The sequence below is a fragment of the Henckelia pumila genome, chromosome 2, assembly GCF_033568475.1.
Source record: "Henckelia pumila isolate YLH828 chromosome 2, ASM3356847v2, whole genome shotgun sequence".
Lineage (NCBI taxonomy): Eukaryota > Viridiplantae > Streptophyta > Magnoliopsida > Lamiales > Gesneriaceae > Henckelia > Henckelia pumila.
The window spans coordinates 187896168-187916525 of record NC_133121.1 but is presented as its reverse complement, the minus strand read 5'-3'; the positions used below and the strand labels follow the sequence as shown (position 1 = coordinate 187916525).

The 20358-nt window shown below is 37.1% G+C and overlaps 1 protein-coding gene across 1 annotated transcript; it reads left to right on the top strand.

The window, feature by feature from the left end:
• Window positions 1-16021: 16021 nt before the first annotated feature.
• Window positions 16022-20020, top strand: LOC140879207 (uncharacterized). The gene is made up of 7 exons (XM_073282878.1): window positions 16022-16025; window positions 16161-17102; window positions 17213-17548; window positions 18260-18791; window positions 18889-19066; window positions 19252-19372; window positions 19662-20020. The coding sequence occupies exons 1-7, from the start codon at window positions 16022-16024 to the stop codon at window positions 20018-20020; spliced, it is 2472 nt and encodes an 823-aa protein (XP_073138979.1).
• Window positions 20021-20358: the final 338 nt, after the last annotated feature.

The following is a 20358-nucleotide window of genomic DNA, read 5'->3' as shown; positions in this document are numbered from 1 at the left end:
TTCAATCCCTGTCAAATATTTTGTTTTTCTGCACTCTCTAATTCAGCAAAAAGTTTGTCCTTATTCCCTGGGCCCACAAAGCATTTTCGAAGTAAAAAATAGGTATAAAAAATTAAAAATCAGGTACAAATATATGAAATTTCAGTATCAACTATTTCAAATATGATATAAAAACAAGTGTTTTTGGTATAAAGTTTTTTGTGTTATGTTTCATCTCTCTAAAATCGAAAATATAAATCATTATTTACTACTCAATTTGAGGCAATTGATGCCATAAATATATAAATCAATACTCAAATTAAATATGTTTGTACTCAAATTTCTTAAATTAATACACATAAAATTGTTAATTTTTATGATTCCTGAAATACTAATGTATGTACTGATTAATAATGAACAAGTGCTTTAATATAAATATTTTGTACATAAACATGTATGTACATTAATTATGCTTTTGATGTTAAAAAATTTGTTTTAATGTTATACTCAAAATCTTAATTTTTCTACTAGATCTAAAACTGATAGTACTCCAATATCATATATTAGTACCATATATTTAACCTTTTATACCAATTTTTATACATGAAAAGAAATGTGAGACCAGAGAGTCAAAACAAAAATTTATGACATAGAGACTGAATCTTAAATTATTATTAAACTTAGGGACTGAATCCCAAGTAGCCCTTACTTTAATCAACCATGATTTGAGCCTTTTGTTGAATAATATGACAATCTAGATAGAAAGTGGCCAAGTGGTTAATAAGGAAACTAAAATTTATGACTATCGGTACCATTAGTGAGCGTAAATGGCTACAATAGTTTGGTAGAGATGATTAGATATTCAAGATTTTTATGGTAGGCAGAAATATATGTTGTCGTTAATATTTTATCAAAACTAGTAATCGAAGAACACCAATGAAAAATTAATTATTATGGATTAAAATTTGAGTCGTGTAACTAAGAAGTAAATTTGAAAAACTAATTTATCAAATTGAGACTTGAAGTAGTGGAAAAGTCAAAGTGAGATTTGTTTTTTGGTTAGTGGTTGGGGATGGGAAGAGTAATATATAAAACTTTTAAATATTTACACTTAAAAAAGAAAAATCAATGTAAACCGCAAAAGGTAATTGTGGGATAATATTTTGGTGTGTTCATGACACACCGAAGTAGCTTCTATATTACCCTCAACTATTATAAAATAGAACAGATTATGCTATATTTTACGTCTTTTCAGCGGGAGATAGTCTATTGAGTCGGGTTTACTCAATCGAGTTGTTCTCGTTTGATTTGGATTGTGATTATTTAATACATCGGTAGATAAAAATACGTCTATTCTTGTAATTACTTATAAACGCTAGACACTGAAGTCCAGAACAATCATTGGAATTTATTTGATCTCTTATCTTGATCGCCATGGAATGTAAATGACTTTATACTATGAATTTACAAGACATGTATTCATGTCTTGAACTGATATTCTTTATTGATTTTTTCCCAGAGGGTTAGATTTATATGGACTACCTTTATGGAATCTTAAATCATAGCCATGGTGAAGGGCCTCCGACGGGTGGGCAAAAGGTCTACGAGACCTCCATCTCTCTCGATGCTGCGCAACTTCTGAAAACGTGGCGCGTGGCTATCCGCCTCATCTTTTCGAAGTTTTGTTCCATTCTTTGTGGTCACTGGTGGTATTTCGTTAGTTCCGACGACTTTTTTTCTCGCGGAACCCTTTTCGAGTGGTGCGAGTATACCCCTCCGCCAGGTGTACCCGAGGGTTCCTGCTGCTGAGCTGCTAGGTATAGTGTTACTGCTTCCGCTGCAGCCCTAGTTGCTGCTTCTTCAAACAAATCTTTCAAACCGTCCGAAGTGATCATAAATCTTGGTTCTGCTGAGGGACTTGTCCCTCTTGATCGTTGCGGGATGCTTGTGATCGCGTTTGCATACTTAGTGACAATGTGAGGTTCTCTCAGACGGCGCCAAACTGATGCTACACGAAAACTCTTTATCCTGAAGAGGGTATTACGCGTGCTCTAGTCAGTTAGATTAGTCCACAACTTTTTGAAAACACACGCTCCTTATGTGTCCACTATCATAAAATCAAGGTCGTCACCTGCGTCATAAAACAACATTAAAGGCGTCGGGGTGGTTACTCGACGATAACCCTCTTACGCTCAAATCAGCGATGTGCTACGCGAATAACACAAAAACAGAAAGCTTGGAAATCATAATCTCCCAAAATTAATGAATTCCTTGGCATTTATAGGAAAAACTGAGGCAAATTGCACAGTAACCTTTCTAAGTTATAAAAATGCCACTCAACCCATTTAGGGTACAAAATTGCAAATTAACCCTTTTAGGGTTTAAAAATTATCGATTGACCCTTCAAAAATTAGTTTTTTAAATTGAGTCACTTAATTAATTTATACCTGTAATTTTATATTATACTCAAAATAACTAAAATATTCTTATACATATCACATATGTTGTTAAATTAATTATACTAACAAGACTTTTGTAAAGGTGCTGATTAATTATTTAGTTTATTTGAGCCTTGAAGAAATGAATCGTATGAGTTTGAATTTACTATTTTTCAAAGAATATTTATTTAAGTTTGAGTTTGAAGATACTATTCACTTGGTATTTTATTTGATCTTTTACTTGAATTGTGTTAATGATTTTGATTTGTTTTGTTATTATTATTATTTTTGAATTACATTTTGGATATACAAAGTAAAGTAGAAGAGATCGTTGCGATTTTTATGAAACATCTCGGATCAAGAAAGTGTAGTTTTGAAATAATTAGTACGAGATCGAGTTGCGTGTTAATTTATGTTGAAGGAAGGATTCCAAATTTATCAAGATTAATGTATAGTTTTATTTTTTAGTGTGTATGAAATTAGAATCCAAATTTAGAATTTTGAGGGATTTAATATTGAAGAATTGAGTATTAAATTTTATTTGAAATCTTTAATTGTTTATAATATTGAAAAAGTTTATATTAAATTTAATTTTTTTTGTTTTTTATATGAAAAAAGATAACGTTTTTTCTTCTTGTTGTGGTTGTTTAGAATTGTTGATACAACCTCTGTGGTTAAAAAATCATGCGCAAAGACAATTAACGGTTTTTTCACCGTTATGACCGTTGTCTTTGAATGCAAACACCTATGTAGCATGGGTACTGCAGAATTTTTTTTTGGAGTATCGAGTACGGGTACGGATATGACACACAAATACGTGTTTTGGATACGGTCAAACCCGTGCGTTGACCATTTTCAAGTTTGGTTGGTTGGATACGGTCTGGGTACGGCTTGGGTATGGCGTGGGTACGTTGACTAAATTACAAATAATTAAAGTTTTGAGGGTTCAATTGAAAAATAATAAATTTATAAGGATTTCTTAATAAATATATTAATTTTAATTGGGATTAAAAAGCCCTATATCAGTTCGTTACTTCTCCGTTCTCTAGTCCTTACTGCTCGCTCCCCATTCTTTCTGCTTTATCATCGATCATCACCAACACCACTTCTGAACTGTTCCGCCACCTGCCGCACGCGGCCGCCTCACCTGCCCTATCTCTAGAATTTTTAATTCTTTATATTATATATATTATTTATTTTTTAATCCTAGCCATATTCTAGTTGTATCGTGTCCTATATTTTCAAAATTTCCCGTAACGTATCCGATCCGATACCAGTACCCGTATCTATGCAACATAGGCAAAGACAAATGTGAAAAACCGTTTCCTTCGAGCGCAAATTTTAAAATATATAGGTTTTAATAATAGTTTTAATGGCCTTTGACAACAGTGAAAAACGTTGTTGGTTTTTTTTTTCTTGTAATGTTGTTCCAAATAAATAGATCGACATATTCATATTTAGTAATAGTTTTTTACACTACACAAATATATTCTTATTAACTACTAGTAAACGTGCACACGCTATGCGTGTGTGGTCAATATAATATAAACCAAATTCATTTCATTTTCCTTCAAAATAGGAGAAATGAGTGTAGTTATTAATAATGTGTAGAATGCAGTTTTCAAAATGCAAGACAGTTTTTTTGTTTTTGTTTTTTTACCTAATTTACCATTTTTTCCAATGTAAATATATTAAATTTTAAATAACTACCAAGGATTAAATGGTAAATATATTTTGGTGTCATCAAAACGTACCAAAGTGGTTTTTAAAAGTGGCTCAAGTTTTATAAGATAGTAAGATATTTTGAAAATTTTGCAATCAATTTTTTGAATGCATTAAACAGTGATAAAATAAAAGGTTTATACAAGATTTGTTTTATCAATGACTTTTTTCTTTAATACGTGTGAATAACCGTTAATTCACATGGTTCCATGTTTTCCCTTTCAATTCGAATATTCTTCATTTCTCAATTGCCTCGGCAGTCACCCTATCTCAGGATTTTTCGCTCTATTTTTCGTTTTCTTGTCCTTCAAATTGCTGGCGACTAATTGTGCCAGATTATCAAGTTTGTTAAGGAGTGTTGGGTTTTGGCCCAACTCATTTCCCTCTTTTCCCGGCCCATGTCTTAGGCACTTGATATAACCCCCTCTCTAACCAGGGCCCGGGCTATCAGGGTAGCGATGTGGGCCTGACGTGGTGACCGAGCTAATGGAGGTAATATATGAGCTGTCCTTCCTTAATCAAGATGATCTGTATACCAAGGAAAGGAATAAAAAGCACGTTAGTGGGGCGCCGGAGGGATTTCCGACGGGGCCACTCCGATGCTTAAGTTAGACTTAGAAATAGAGTGAGCTTTTTAGAGAAATGAGTATAGTGCTTTGGAAGTTTAGATGAACATACCTCTACAAATATCTGTGACCAGGTATTTATAGGGCTTGGAGTGAGAGTGTCACTCCGCAATTCCAGGGTAGTGGCCACGATCTGGATCGTGGGTGCGGTAGTTGCCCACGTTTGCCTGTCACGTACGATGAACCCGGAAAGCTCGGGTTTATGATAATCATGGGGATCATGCCCCTAAAACACGGGCCTTATCTAAGTCCTGCAGACCTGGTTTCCCGGTCTCTTGAGGCTCCTGGCCTGCCTTAATACGGCCCTGCCACTCCGGGGCATTCGTGGCCCTGCCCCCCTGGCTTACCGGGCATCACTACTCATCCCAAAAATAGTCGGGCTAGAGTCTTACTCGCTGTCCTGACTTACAGTCCCCCCACCCTTGCTTTAATACAACCCTGTAATCCCTGACTCTTTATGTCCCTGCCCCCCGGGGCATCATATATATATATATATATATATATAGAATTTTGATCACGCGTGGAGTTTCACGTGCACCCGTGTCCAAAACAGCTTTGATTGTCTTGAAATTTTTAAGATAGGATCGTCTCGAAAATGCGAATCCATCAATATGTCATATGATAAAAAGTTCAACCTCAGTGTTCGAATAGGAAGATGACCGGAAATTGCATATTTCACCTAATTTCTGGTCATCTTATCATTTTCGACGAACGAGATTGAAATTTGTATCATGCGATATATTGTTAGATTCGCATTTTCGAAGATCCTACCGTAAAAATTTCAAAACAATTGAAACTGTTTTGGGCACGGGTGCACGTGGAACCCCACGCACAGAGACCAAGTACGATGGCACTGTAACCAATCGTTATTCGACAAAAGTTCCATGATTGAGTTGTAGTTGGTGATGCACCAGACACGATCATGGTGATCCCTACACAAGGCCTCCGTGACCATTTCCGTGAGCGGTAGCATATGCGGGGTTATGCGTGGATTTGAAATACACGTTAAACCCAGTCCATGAAGGTAGTGCGCAACTTTGAGCAGCGGCAGCCATGGAAGCAAATATCACCTTCGCAGCGAAGCAGATACGGAGAGGGGAGGCGGCGCTCCCTGTAGGTACACGATGGGCTAATGCCTCAGCCCAATGGGTCTTGATACATTTGAATGGATTTGGGCCTTCGTTTTAGATATGCTCTTAATGAGCACCTTTTGTTGATTGGACCGTTACTTGAGTCTAAGTGGATTATAATTAAATTAACCAAACCGTGTGTTGGGCTATTTAATAGACTATTTATAATAGGTCTTGTCAAATACACTTACGGACTTCAATAATCTGAGTTAGGACTAACTCCTATCAAAATTTGTTGGGTCATTATAATTTTTGAGTCTTAATTTTCTTAAGCTTGAAATACTTTTTAATTAATATGTTTACATGAAAAATTATTATGGCTTAAGAGTGTTGCATGATTTGTCGCATGGATAAATTATGAAATTTGGTGAATATTTCGGTTATGCATGATTTATTGCATTTAATAATGAAATTTATGATTTTACTTTTGATTATCATATACGGGTTATTGCATTTATTTGAGTATGCAATTTATGATATTATTGTTTAAATTGTTATATCATGCATGATATATGGATATATTTTATTTCTGAGATCGATAAATTTATTAGGATTTTTAATTCGGATGGAGATGATTACTAGCTACCACTTGGAGCGAAATTTTCGATTCTAATGAATTAGAGAAAATAATAAAATTTACTTAGATCCGAAATAAAAGTATTTTTTTTGGATAAATACCTTATTTTATTGTGCATAAAATACAGTTATGGATATTCAACCAATCTTTCTTGAACTCCATGGTAGTGACAAACTTGATGGCCAAAATTATGTCATGTGGCATAGAAAAATTCGATTTTTACTTCACAAAGGAAAGTTACTTATTAGGATTTGATTTTTAATTATGTTTGAGCAATCTAGTTCGTCCATTTTTTGGCAAAAACTTTTCTTTTTGGTTTTGATTTGGTTTAATGAATAATGGATATTTATTATGGCATTATTATTTCATATGTTTATTTTATTGATTATATTTTGTGGCACTAAGATATATTGCAATATATTGCGCAAAAGTGGGTGATTATGTTAGTTCGAACAAGCTCTTTTTGGGCAGTCTTCTCTAAAGTCAATCTCTAAGTGTGTGCAAAGTATTTGGTAGTATGAGACTGCCAAAATATATATTCTTTTGAGTTAGTTCACTCAGACATATGCGAAACTATGAATGTGAATGCATGTTATGATGCATCATATTTTCTCATATTTTTTAAATTCATGCTATGTGTTGGTATATATTTTATCTCATCAATCAAAAGCGCTTGAATACGTCAAGTGATTTTGAAAGTGGTTGAGAATTAAAAGAAAAAAAAAATTTTTAAAAAATTCTATATACTGATAGAGAGCGAGAATATGTGTCTGATTAGTTTAGACAAGTACGTGTGAGAAATGAAATGATGATGGCGAAAGTAAATCTTCCAATATTGTTTGCGAAATAAAATTTTGATTGCCACCTACATAATCAATCAGATGTCTTCCAATTTAGTCATTTCGATTCACTTTGAGTTTTGGCATGACAGACAACCTGATAGGAGTCATTTTTCCCGTGTTTTATTGTTCGTTTTCTTGGTGTTTTGCATTCGTTCCATGTCGTCTTGTTCGTATTTTTCCACTTTTGTTTGCATTTAGTGTATTTTTGTGTGTTTTGTTTACTCCTATTGATTTATGGTTAAATTGGCAGGAAATGAGAAAAATCCGATTTTTGGGCTTCATAAGGGGGTGCGCTCGGTCTGCAAAATTTAGCAAACCGAGCGCGGGTAGTATCAGTAGAGGCAAAAAGCTTGAAGGAAATTGAGCGCTCTTCGGTAGTATTTAGCGGACCGAGCGCATGCTGAAAAAGACGGGCAGAAAGTTGTAGAATTCTCGGCGCTCGATCGGTAAAAATGGCAGACCAAGCTCCCACGCGTAAAGTTGGAAATTTTTATTCTGGGAGTTTTATTTGGAAAGGACTCTGAGGGGCATTATATATAGAATATTTTCAGACGTTTCAAGCGTTCGATACACGGAGAATCAAGGCGGAGGCGGCTGCTGAAGATTGGAGTTCTTCTTATCGTTGGGAGTCTTTCTTATTCAAAATTTCTGGATTTTTATGTTGAAAAATCTTGTTAGTTTAAATTTTATTATGCGTTGTAGTAGCTAAACTCTCTTTTGTTGGAATTTAGAGGATCCTAACCCCGAAACATGTTTTTGTGATTGAATCGTTGGACGAATTGATTTAGTTTTATACAAGTATTTGATTTTATCGTGGTTCATTATTCTATGTTGAGGAGTAGCTAACTTTAGCATAAATTCGTAAGTTGTGAATTGCTGTTGAGAGATAGATTCATGATTAGAACGAATGATAAAATCCATGGACTTAAAATATGCATAGAGATATGATATTTAGTACATGTTGATAACCATAGACCACCAGATTGAAAGTTGTAGGAATTCTGTAACACCCGAAAATTTTAATATGTAAATTCGCATGCATAATTAGGGAAAATAATTATTTAAAAATTTATATTTGGGTTAAATGACATTTATGTGTTATTATGTGAATTATATGCATGATTTAAATTTATTTTATCATTTAACCCGCAGTTATGGTATTTTTAGATTTTTGAGAATATTTATTATTTTGATCGCGTAGACGGGACCGTGGACGGACGAGATACCAAAATTCTCAGCCAAAAATATTTTATGAGTTTATGAGCCTTAAAATCTTATTTTAAGGTATTTTGTCAAGAAAATTTTAGTATTTAATTATATATTTATTTAAGAGTTGATTTTTAGCCAAAATAAGTCATTTTAATGACTTTTATTAATTTTTAAAAATACTATAAATTAGTATTTCGGGATTTTTGATTAGTTATCAGATTAGTAGGTATTTTTAAGAGTTTAAAATCTTATATTTATGTTATATTATCTACCTAATTATTTTATACTAGTTATTATCCCAAATTATTCCTACTTACAAAAATTTAAAACAAAAACCTACCCTACCCTAACCCCACTCAGCCGACAACTCCCATCTCCTCCCACCCCCATTCTCACGTTCAGCAGAAAGCAATCTCCATAGCCGATCCTTCATAGATTCTTGGAGTCTTTGGTTCGTTTGTCGTCCCGGAGCGCCGTACACGCGATTATTGTCTCGTTTCTCAATCTATCTTTGTTTAAGGAATGTTTAGTTCTTTTTTTTGAACACCATATAAGCTATTAATCATGAACGATGTTTTTATTTCAGATTTCTCCTAATTATTTCGAAATTATGCAAGTTTTTGGTTGTTTGATGCATATATATGAGAATTCATGATCACGACTCATGTTTTGACTTGCATGGTTCGGTCCAGAGGGTCGGGTTCGAACCAGAGGTGAGTTAGGGTCCATTAGGGTCAGTTTTAAAGGTTGTTTCAATCCTGGAGTGGCTGGACAAAGGCTAGAACTAAGCTGTTTCAGCAGCTAGATGAGAGCAGAATTTTTGCATGGGAAAGAGGAGCCATGACCGAGCCATGCATGGTTGGTTCGGGCCAGGGCTAGGTTAGGAGATGCTCCTGGATCCTGGGGAGGTCTTGGTGCCGGTTCTCCGGCCATTGGTGGCCGGAGTTGGTCGGAAAAGGCAAGAGTATAGGGGCTGCCATATATAGAGAGCAGATTGAGCAGTTCCGGGAAAATAGCTTGTACGGGCTGTAGGAATCGAGTTAAGGGCTGGTTCCAACTTGGTTAGAACCCCAAGACCTTGAGGAAGGTTGTGTCAGCGGGGCTCCGGCTGGTAGTAGTTGGAGCTGGGCGGCTAAAGCCCTTAAAGGGCTGAGATGCTGCTGCACGCGCAGGCCGTGAGGAGAAGAAAGGGGGGAGGGCTCGGGTTGGTTTCGGGCTGGGTTTTGGGGCTGGGTTGGGTCTGGGTGGTTCGGGTCGGGTCTGGGGTGTCATGGGTCAGGTCAGTAGGGTCCGGGTCCGGGTCCGGGTGGGTCGGGCTCGGGTATTTTAATTTTTAATTAATTAAGAGTTTAATTGGTTTTTGGGCTTTAATAATTAGTTAAAAAATTATCTGGGCCTCCAAATAATTTTATTTGGACCTTAAATAATTTATTTAAGTTAGCCCAATGATTTTTATGGGCTTGGGAGCCCATGAGAATTTTCGGGCCAGTCAGTGCATTTTTGTGCCAGTCTAGAGTTTTATTGGGTTTAATTAAGTTAGTGGGCATAATATTTTTATTTAGGCCCAATTGAGTTTAATTAAGTTATTTGGGATAAAAAATGATTTTTGGGCTTAGATTAAGTTAATGGGCTTAAATGTTTTATTTAGGCCCAATTATGATTAATGACACTTAATTAAGAATTTATTTCTATTGGGCTTTTATTTAAGTTTAATGAGCTTAGAGTGAGTGATCAGCAGTCTGGACCAACCCATGAAAATAAACTAAGTCCGGAATATATATTTAATTATTTTTATGCATGAAGTCTATTTTAAGTAAAAGTATATTTATTATTAAAATTAATTAAATATATATTACGGACATATTTTAAGTGCATGCATACATGAAATATTTTATGATGTGTTTATGATTAAGAATTGAGCATGAAAAATATTTTTATGGAAATTTAAGTGATGTGACAGCATAGAAGTGATTTTACCACTGACACAGAGGTAGTTCTACTACCGGCATAGAAGTGGTTTTACCACTGGCACAGAGGTAGTTTACTACCAGCATAGAGGTGGATTTATCCACCGCCACGTACGATGGTTCTTTAGACTGATCAGTCGGCACAGTTATTAGTCACATTCATGGATATGACCATACTCAGTTTTTATGTTTATGACATGCTCAATTATGTTATGTATGATGAAGAAAGTTATGTTATGTTTATGATTCAGCATTTATGTTATGAAAAATGTTTCCATGCATGCTCATGTACATGTATATGTATTAGTATCTACGTGATGCATTATTTTTAACCTTGTTATAAAGGATTAGACATGTTGAGCCCCTAGGCTCACTACGCTTATATGGTGCAGGTGAGCATGATGACATTTATGTAGCTCCTACCGGTGGGGAGGACGTATGAGCTCACGGAGCAGTGGACCCCGTGACCGTCGCAGTTATTTAGTCTATTATGATGGAATTTTGAAACATGTTTTATTTTATTATTATTCCGCATATGAGATTTTTCAGCAGCATTGTTTATCATTTTAAATTGATGCATGAAATATTTTTAAGGATTTATTTATTTATTTAATATTTTTCAGGTTATTTAAGAAATATATGTTATTTTTATATACATATATGTATGGGCGTATATGTATAGTATTATTAAAAAAAAAAAAAAAAATTTTCCGCATTTTATTAGTAGTAGGTGTTTCAAATTCAATGAACGCAAAGCAATCAGTAATGATAAATAATTAAAGAGATTTGATTGTTTCAATAACTTGAATTAGATTGGCATAAACTCGAGAGAGAGTGTCAATATTTCAGGAATTCTTGTAAAATCTATGAGTGTAAAAGTAAATTTCAATCGTCCAAATTCAATTAGGGGAAAGGTGAACTGAGATTCCAACAAAATTTTCTCATATTATATTTTTCTGTGCTAAGCATTGCTGTGGTTAATTTTATTTTTTTCATTCAAGTGTTTTAAGTTGAATTCTTTACTTTATAATTTTAGAATAATCAATTATCAAATCTTCGTTACTTTGGGTAGAGAAATTAAATAATTGAGTTATTGTGACGTAGTCCTTGAGGACGATACTCGTACTCCGTACACTTTTCTATAACTTGAGTCGTGCCCTTGCGATAATATTGAGCATAAAAGAGAGATAATTATATTGAATTTAAGTGTTAGTATTTGCTCGATCAAGTTTTTGACGCCGTTGCCGGGGACTATTGATTACTTTGATTTTTCTTATTTATTTTTCTCTACTTAAATTTTAATCACTAGTTTCATCTGTGAACTGTCGGATTCTCTTGCAGTGCATGCAACATTCACCAGAAGCAGAACTCTTTCCTTTTGATCCAGAAATTGAAAAAACTTTTCGCAGGAGAAGAAGGCAACAAAAAAAAGCAATAACAGAACAAGAACGAGTGAAGATGGAGAAGCTGAGAATAATGCACCACCTATTTACAGGTCAATGCTGGATAGTGCTATGACATCTATCGAAAACGCCAGACCAAGCATCATCAGGCAAACCATAGCAACAAATCAATTTGAAATAAAGCCTGCTATCATTTAAATGGTGCAAAACACAGTCCAGTTTGGTGGGATGACAATCGATGACCCATATGCTCACCTGAAAAATTTTCTAGAAATCTGTTACACTTTCAAGATGCAGGGAGTTTCTGATGACGCTAGTACTCGATTTCCCTTGAGAAGTCCAGCTGCTAACTTCAAAATCTCAGGTTGATCAGTGAGATCTTCTGTAATATTACGGATGAAAGCCTAAGATTCCAAAATGCCGTAGATCAAGGATGGGAATGGCAGCTTTGTTGATTTGAGTCCTCCATCAGCAAACTGGAGCACTGTCTTAAATACCATCTTTCCAAAATTGAAGGGACTCCCAGTCCCAATGGCATACAAAATTACCGCCTGTGGTCTTGTGATAACTGTTGAGTTGGATGAAGGAGTCCAAATTCTCATAGCTATCTTATGCAGCACAGAATAAAAAGAGGTGAGCTTAGCTGCAGAAAAATGGTCAGAGAATTGTTTGACCATACCACCAGTGAGAACAGTAATCACTTCATTGCCTTCATCAACGTCTGGGGTGGAATAGAGAGAGTTGATCACGGCTGGAGTGAACTCGAACAGCCGACCCCGTAGATACACCAAGCCATATTTTGCAGATTCTGGATCTTCAATGCTAGCAGTCAAGTTGCCATAGAATTCCAGAATCACCCTCTTACAATAGGGTATCACGGCAACAACAGTAGAATAGAGCTGTCGAAGCTTCAAAAAATCAATCAAATTGTACTTATCATAGTAGAGTGCATCAATGTTCCTCTCATCCAGTAGACCTCTATGAGCGAGGAGAGGCCAAACAGCGGCAGCATCACCAGGATAAAACATGAGGGAATGAGCAACATCCATGTCATAGTCCTCATCAACAGTGTTGTCCGTGGTGTTGTCAGCACCAACAGCAACACGGGCATCAGCAGTAGACACAACCTCCTTGTCCAGAGGCCCTTCATCAGCATCCATGCTGAAAATATCTTCAGAGTCTTCTTCATCTCCAATATCACCACTCTTATCGGAAGAGTCAACATCAGAGTCGGCAGAAGAAAAAGAGGAAGAAGGATCATTAGCTTGATGGGCTTTGTTTGCAGCAAACTCCTCCATCATCTCAGCATTAGGATCATCATCGAAGAGATGAGCAGAGGGAGGAACAGATGAGGAAGCATTTCCTTGCTTCAGGCTTTCCAAAATTTGTGCCAAGGTGGCATCTTCATCGGAACCAGCAGGTTCTTGAGGTGCAGCTTTTTCAGGAGCATCCTTAGGCTAAGCATCACTAGAGGTGCTTGAATCATCACTCTCAGACGCAGATTCAACAATAGGAGCAGAGGCAGAGGCAGCAGCAGAACTAGAGGGTTTCTTCCTCGCCACAAATTTTTATTGGCATCATTAGAATCTTCACCGGAGCTGCGATCTTCTTCAGACATGGAGATGCGAGGACCCTTGTAAAACCTTTTAGATTTGGTGAAATCAGGGTTGTAACCTGCCTGCCTTTTTGATCGGCGAGCCATCGGTGGAGGAGGATTAACCCTATTCAAAACGGAGAAATCAGGAGGATTCTCCAAATCAATAGCGTTCCCTGGTTCTCCCGGCATGAGAACAGCAAGAGGAACGGGTTCCATGGGTACTGGAACGATCGGCAGAGAAGGAGTGGAAGTTGGGTTCTCCGGTATTTCAACACTGGCGGCAACATCGGGTTCTTTATGGCCCATCTCGCTTCTAATATCCTGTGGATCAAAGCCTGCCATGGCAAATAAAAATTTTAGAGAAAGAAGGATGTAGGGTTTGCAGAAGACCTGATCTCCCTCAAGTTACAACGGTAACTTTCCTAAACGGCCAAAGTTTTAAAAGCCGAGATTTAGGAGATAAAATCCCATAAATAAGGCAATAATCCGAGATAAATATTTCAGCCCAAATCTTCCAGAATTAACTCCACATCAGTCTAACTGCCATGGTCACTAATTGATCCCACCAGATTAATACATAGTCTACAAACTCAACCACTGCCAACCTCACTTTCTTAAGGTCAGAATAGTGATGACAATCAAACACAAACTCCACACGCTTCTCCCATTCCAAATACGCCTCCGGGTCAGACTTCCCATGAAACGCTGGAATTTTCATCTTAATACTACTAATATTTCCATCCTCCTTACTGCACTCCGTATGTTTTTCTCGTACCGCTTCTCTCCTATGTCTACCCCCATGTACTCTTCTCTCTCCATCCCAATTCTCATCAAAACTCTCCTCATCTCCTTCAAAATTATTCCCCCTCCTATCTTTAACTTTTTTTCCACTACCACTACTCTCCTCCAATCTACTCATCCGCTCATGAAGAGGTTCCAACTCCGACCTCAACACCCTAGTAAATTGCCCCATCAATGCCTCCATTTGAACCTTGGAAATTCCTTGGTTCACACTTTCACTAGCATCTTTATTAGGATTCATGGTACCTGCAAGAAAAAGGTTAGTAGTAAAATTCCTCACACAAGTTCTCACAGATCACTCCAAACGAATCACTCCAACACTCTTTTTCTTTCCACTCAATTTATGTAGGCTTTTGCTTTGTGTAAAAGTGAATCAAACTCTCAAGCTCACAACTTTTTGACGCTTGAAGATCGACTCTCGAAGATTGCACAAACACAAGTAGGAAATTTTATGGACAACTTGACTCTGACTCGCTTCAAGGATGAATAAAGACAAAGAAATTGGCCACAAGTTACTTTTCTTCACTATTTTTTTTGACCGATTTTTTTTTTTGAAATTTATAACTTGTAGCACAGACACGAGACTTGGATAACAAGTTTGAAAGAAACGACACAAAAATTTTATAAAGAATAGACTTAGATGAAGAACGAAGAACACGAAGAACAGAGATAGATGAAGATAGGTACTTAATTGATTCAAAACCTTGGGCTTTGATACCAAATGATATGAATCTTAAGTATGAAAGGCAACACGATTTCAACGAATCACACCTCAATTTGATAACAAAATAATTCAATAATGTTGTCCCGACTTTGAAACAAGTAACAGATTTTGGAATCTCCACCTCTACTTGAACTGTAACTAGCAACAGAGAATTCACGATAGAAAACAATCAAAGATTCAATTAGACCTTCAAAGGAACCTGTCTTTGGCAACCCAATTGAAAATCGATTGACAAACGCCACAAAGCTATGAAACTTTGATAAGTTTGATTTTGGGTAAAGCAAAAGCTTTGATAAAATTCTAAAGAGAATTTTGTATTGAATAATCAATAATCTGAAAATCTTAGTTATCATTAAAATAATGAATGTTGTAGTATTTATATTACAACCCAAAATATTGAAAGATAACGCAAAATAAATCAAAAAGATATCAAAGATATCTCCTAAAGTTTCCTAGTAAGAATAAAAGACCTAAAATAAACAAAGTAAATCCAAAATATTAAAAATCCCGAACACACACACAAACACCTTCGGTGCGTGTAAAAGGACATGGCGCGGGCGCGCCTAAGTTGCACAGACAATGGCACGGGCGTGCGATAAGGTAGCGCGGGCGCGCCGAGAGCTCGCAAAACATCGTCAATTTGGCATCCGTAAGCGCGGGCGCGCGATCATGAGGCGCGGGCGCGCTTCTTCTTCGCAAAATAATGGCACGGGCGCGAGAGTCTGGGGCACGGGTGCGCCTTGGCTTCGAGCAGGGTCTTCCATTTCTTCACTTTCTTGACCTCTTTTGACCTCAATAAGATTATAACTTCCTCCAAATTGAATATCAAGAAATCCAACGCCCTCTTGTGTCTTCAACAACAAAGATTGAAGTGCTTCCTTAAACTTCTGAGCTCGGCCTCTCGTAACCGGTCCTCGTGGTATCTCCAACGGATCCTTAGTCACTTGATCAGCATGCGAGCCATCCATGATCGCATCAGTTAGCTAAAGCGATATCCAGCAGAGAGATGGGTACTTTTCCAAGTGACATGGAAAAGAATCCAAAGGAGCAGGTCAAGATTGTTTAATTAAGAAGTGGAAAGAGAATCGAAGGTGAAATACGAGGCGAGAAAGAGTCAGAACCAACTGTATTAGAGAAAACTGCAGGTAAGTCGTCTACTTCCACACCACCACCCACATCACAGTCGAATATTGTTATTCCACCACCTTTTCCTGCAGCTCTCAAGAAGGCCAAGCTAGATTCTCAGTTTGCTAAATTCCTAAAGGTATTCAAGAAATTGAATATAAACATTCCCTTCGCCGATGCATTGATGCAAATGCCTAGCTATGCTAAATTCTTGAAGGAGATTCTCTCCAACAAGAGAAAATTGGAGGAGCATGCAATGATCAGTTTAACAGAAAATTGTTCTACACTAGTTCAGAACAAGATCCCACCGAAGCAAAAAGATCCAGGGAGTTTCTCTATCCCTTACGTTATTAATGATGTGCAATTTCATAAGGCTTTGTGTGATTTGGGTGCGAGTATAAAATTAATGACATATTCTGTTTTCAGGAAACTGAGCTTGGGAGAGCCGAAATCCACCAGGATGTCATTGCAATTGGCGGACAGGTCTATCAAATATCCAAGAGGGATAATAGAAGACGTGCTGGTGAAAGTCGACAAATTCATCTTCCCGGTGAATTTTGTGGTTCTTGATATGGAGGAAGATTTGGGCATGCCACTTATTTTGGGAAGACATTTCCTGGAAACAGGAAAAACACTATTCGATGTCCAAAAGGGAGAGCTACATCTGAGAGTGGGAGAGGAGAAAATTTCTTTTGATGTGTTTAATGCACTTAAATTTTCACAAAGTAATGAAGAGTGTTTTCAAATTGACGATGTGGACTCAATTTTATATGATTATGTGCAGGATACATTTCAGGAACCATTAGAAGCTGCACTCATATCTCCTCCTCGTGATGACTTAATCAATGTAGAGATAGAAGAGATGACGTCTTACTTGAATGATAACCAGTCATGGCGAAAAGGTGGCAAGATCAGACTCGAAGATCTTGGTGACCGGAAGGATTTAGTCCTACAGAAACCAAGTCTTGAATAACCACCAACTGTGGAATTGAAACCATTACCGGCCCATCTCAAATATGTATTTTTAGGTGAGAATGAAAATTACCTGTCATAATTTCTTCTTCTTTAACAGGTGAGATGGAGACCAGACTGCTAGATGTTCTCAAAAGTCATAAGAGTGTGTTTACCTGGAAGGTCGCAGATATCAAAAGCATTAATCCATCCATCTGCATGCCCAAGATATTAATGGAAGAGAACATAAACCCCTTGGTCCAACCACAGAAGACATTGAATCCCAAGATGCAAGAAGTAGTGAAGGCTGAAACGATAAAACTTCTGGATGCAGGTATCATTAATCCCATTTTTGATAGTGCATGGGTGAGTCCAGTTCAATGTGTATCGAAAAAAGGGGGGATAACTGTCATTAAGAATGAGCAAAATGATCTATTACCTATTAGGACAGTTACAGGTTGGCGTGTGTGTATAGACTATAGGAAATTGAATGACGCAACCCGTAAAGACCATTTTCCCCTCCCCTTCATTGACCAAATGCTAGAAAGGCTTGCTAGGTATGAATTTTATTGTTTTTTAGATGGGTATTCAGGATACAATCAAATTGCGATTGCACCTGAAGATCAGGATAAAACAACTTTCACTTGCCCATATGGTACGTTTGCCTATAGACGCATGCCTTTTGGTCTTTGTAATGCTCCTGCGACATTTCAGAGATGCATGACTGCTATATTTCATGATATGGTTGAAAATTTTCTAGACATATTTATGGATGATTTTTCCATTTTTGGTCAGCCTTTTGATGCATGTCTGAATAATCTTAATAATGTTTTGATGAGATGTGAGGAAACGAACTTGGTACTCAACTGAGAAAAGTGTCACTTGATGGTGACCGAAGGTATTGTATTAGGGCACCAAATATCGGAGCCGGGAATCGAGGTGGACAGGGCCAAAGTGCAATTCATTCAAAATTTACCTCCACCGACGACGATCAAGGGAGTCAGAAGTTTTTTAGGCCATGCCGGTTTTTATCGGCGCTTCATTAAAGATTTTTCAAAAATTGCAAAACCTCTGTCTTCTTTATTGATGAAACATGCACCTTTTAATTTTGATTCCAATTTTTTACGGGCATTTGAATTTCTGAGAGAAATATTGGTGACTGCACCAGTGCTGACCTCACCGGATTGGGATCTTCCATTTGAGGTGATGTGTGACCCCAGCGACACAGCTGTTGAAGCTGCACTTGGCCAGAGGATAGACAAGGTATTCCGTACAATTTACTATGCTAGCAAAACTTTGAATGAGGCTCAATTGAATTATGCTACCACTGAAAAGGAGTTGCTAGCTGTAGTTTTTGTACTTGACAAGTTTCATTCATACCTTGTACTTTCAAATATCATGGTATACACTGATCATTCTGCAATAAGACATCTTTTGGCTAAGAAAGATGCAAAACCTAGGTTGATTAGGTGGATCCTACTCTTACAAGAATTTGACTTAGAGATAAAGGATAAAAAAGGAGTAGAAAATGTTTTCGCTGATCACCTGTCTAGACTAGAATGCATTCCTGATTGTGCACAGAATGATACTGAGGACATAGATGATTGGTTCCCTGATGAAAAGTTGTTTGCCATAGAACACTCGCCTTGGTATGCTAATTTTGAGAATTACTTGGTCACGGGCACACTCCCACATAACTTGTATTTTCATCAAAAGAAAAAGTTTATGTCAGATGTAAATCATTATTTTGGGAAGAACCTTTCTTGTTTAAAATTTGTGCTACTCTATGATTTGGAGATGTGTGGCGGAAGGAGAGATGAAAAGCATCCTCAATCATTGTCATGACCGTGAGGTAGGTGGCCATGTTGAGCCTATCAAGACGGCAGCTAAGTACTTGAATGTGGGTTCTACTGGCCCAATCTTTTTAAAGATGCGCGTGCTTATATCCTTGAGTGTGATAGATGTCAGCGGACAGGTAATATCTCGAATCATCATGAAATGCCATTGAATAATATTATTGAGTATTAGATATTTGATGTGTGGGGAATCGACTTCATGGGACCATTTCCAAACTCTTTTACAAAAAAATACATTTTGGTCGCCGTCGATTATGTTTCTAAATGGGTAGAAGCTGAAGCTTTTGCAACTAATGATGCACAGGTGGTCCTAAAATTTTTGAAGAAAAATATTTTTAACCGGTTTGGTACACCCCGTGCAATTATTAGTGATGGTGGCACCCACTTTTGCAACAAACTCTTTGAAAAACTTTTGAAGAAATATGGTGTCAAGAACAAAGTTTCTACACCCTATCATCCCCAAATAAGTGGCCAAGTAGTAGTGTCCAATCGATAAATTAAGAAAAATTTAGAAAAAAAGTATGAGTATAAATAGAAAGGATTGGGCACTTCGACTTGATGATGCATTATGGGCCTATAGGACTGCTTTTAAAACTCCTATAGGCACCTCCCCACATAGACTGTTGTTTGGTAAGACATGTCATTTACCAGTTGAGTTAGAGCATAGAGCATATTGGGCTATCAAATCATTAAATTTTGAATTTGCTGCTGCAGGTGAGAAGAGATTGATAGAGCTAAACCAATTGGAGGAATTTAGAGATCAAGCATACGATATGGTGGTGTCATACAAAGAAAGGACCAAGAGAATACATGACCGACGCATTCGTCATAAAGAATTTAAGGAAGGGGAAGTAGTTCTTCTATTTAACTCTAGGTTGAGGCTCTTTCCTGGAAAGTTGAAGTCTCGGTGGTCCGGTCCTTACAAAATCACTAAGGTGTATCCATCGAGGGCCATTGAAATAAAGGATGCAAGAAACGAGTCTTTCACGGTCAATACTCAAAGGCTGAAACACTATGTGGGGGGTGATGTCGACTCAACACCAGTCAACACCACACTGACTGACCAAGACTAGTTTGGGGAGGCGAACCGTCGAGCTCTAGAATCTAAATTGAGAACTACTCTCTTAGCTCTCTTTTATTTTAATTTATTTTATTTTGCTTTAAACTTTTTAATCTTCAGTTCTTTTAAAGTATAGCAATTTCAATTTTTGGTTACTTTTGAAAAAAAAAAGTACTGCAAAAGGGAGTGCGCTCGATCTGCTAAATACTGCAAATCGAGCGTCCAAAAATCACCAACTTACTGTTGTGCTTAAAAGGGGGTGCGCTCGATCTGCTAAAAACTGCAGACCGAGCGCCAAAAAAATCCCTAACTCTCTGTTTTGTTCCAAAAAAGGATGCGCTCGGTCTGCTA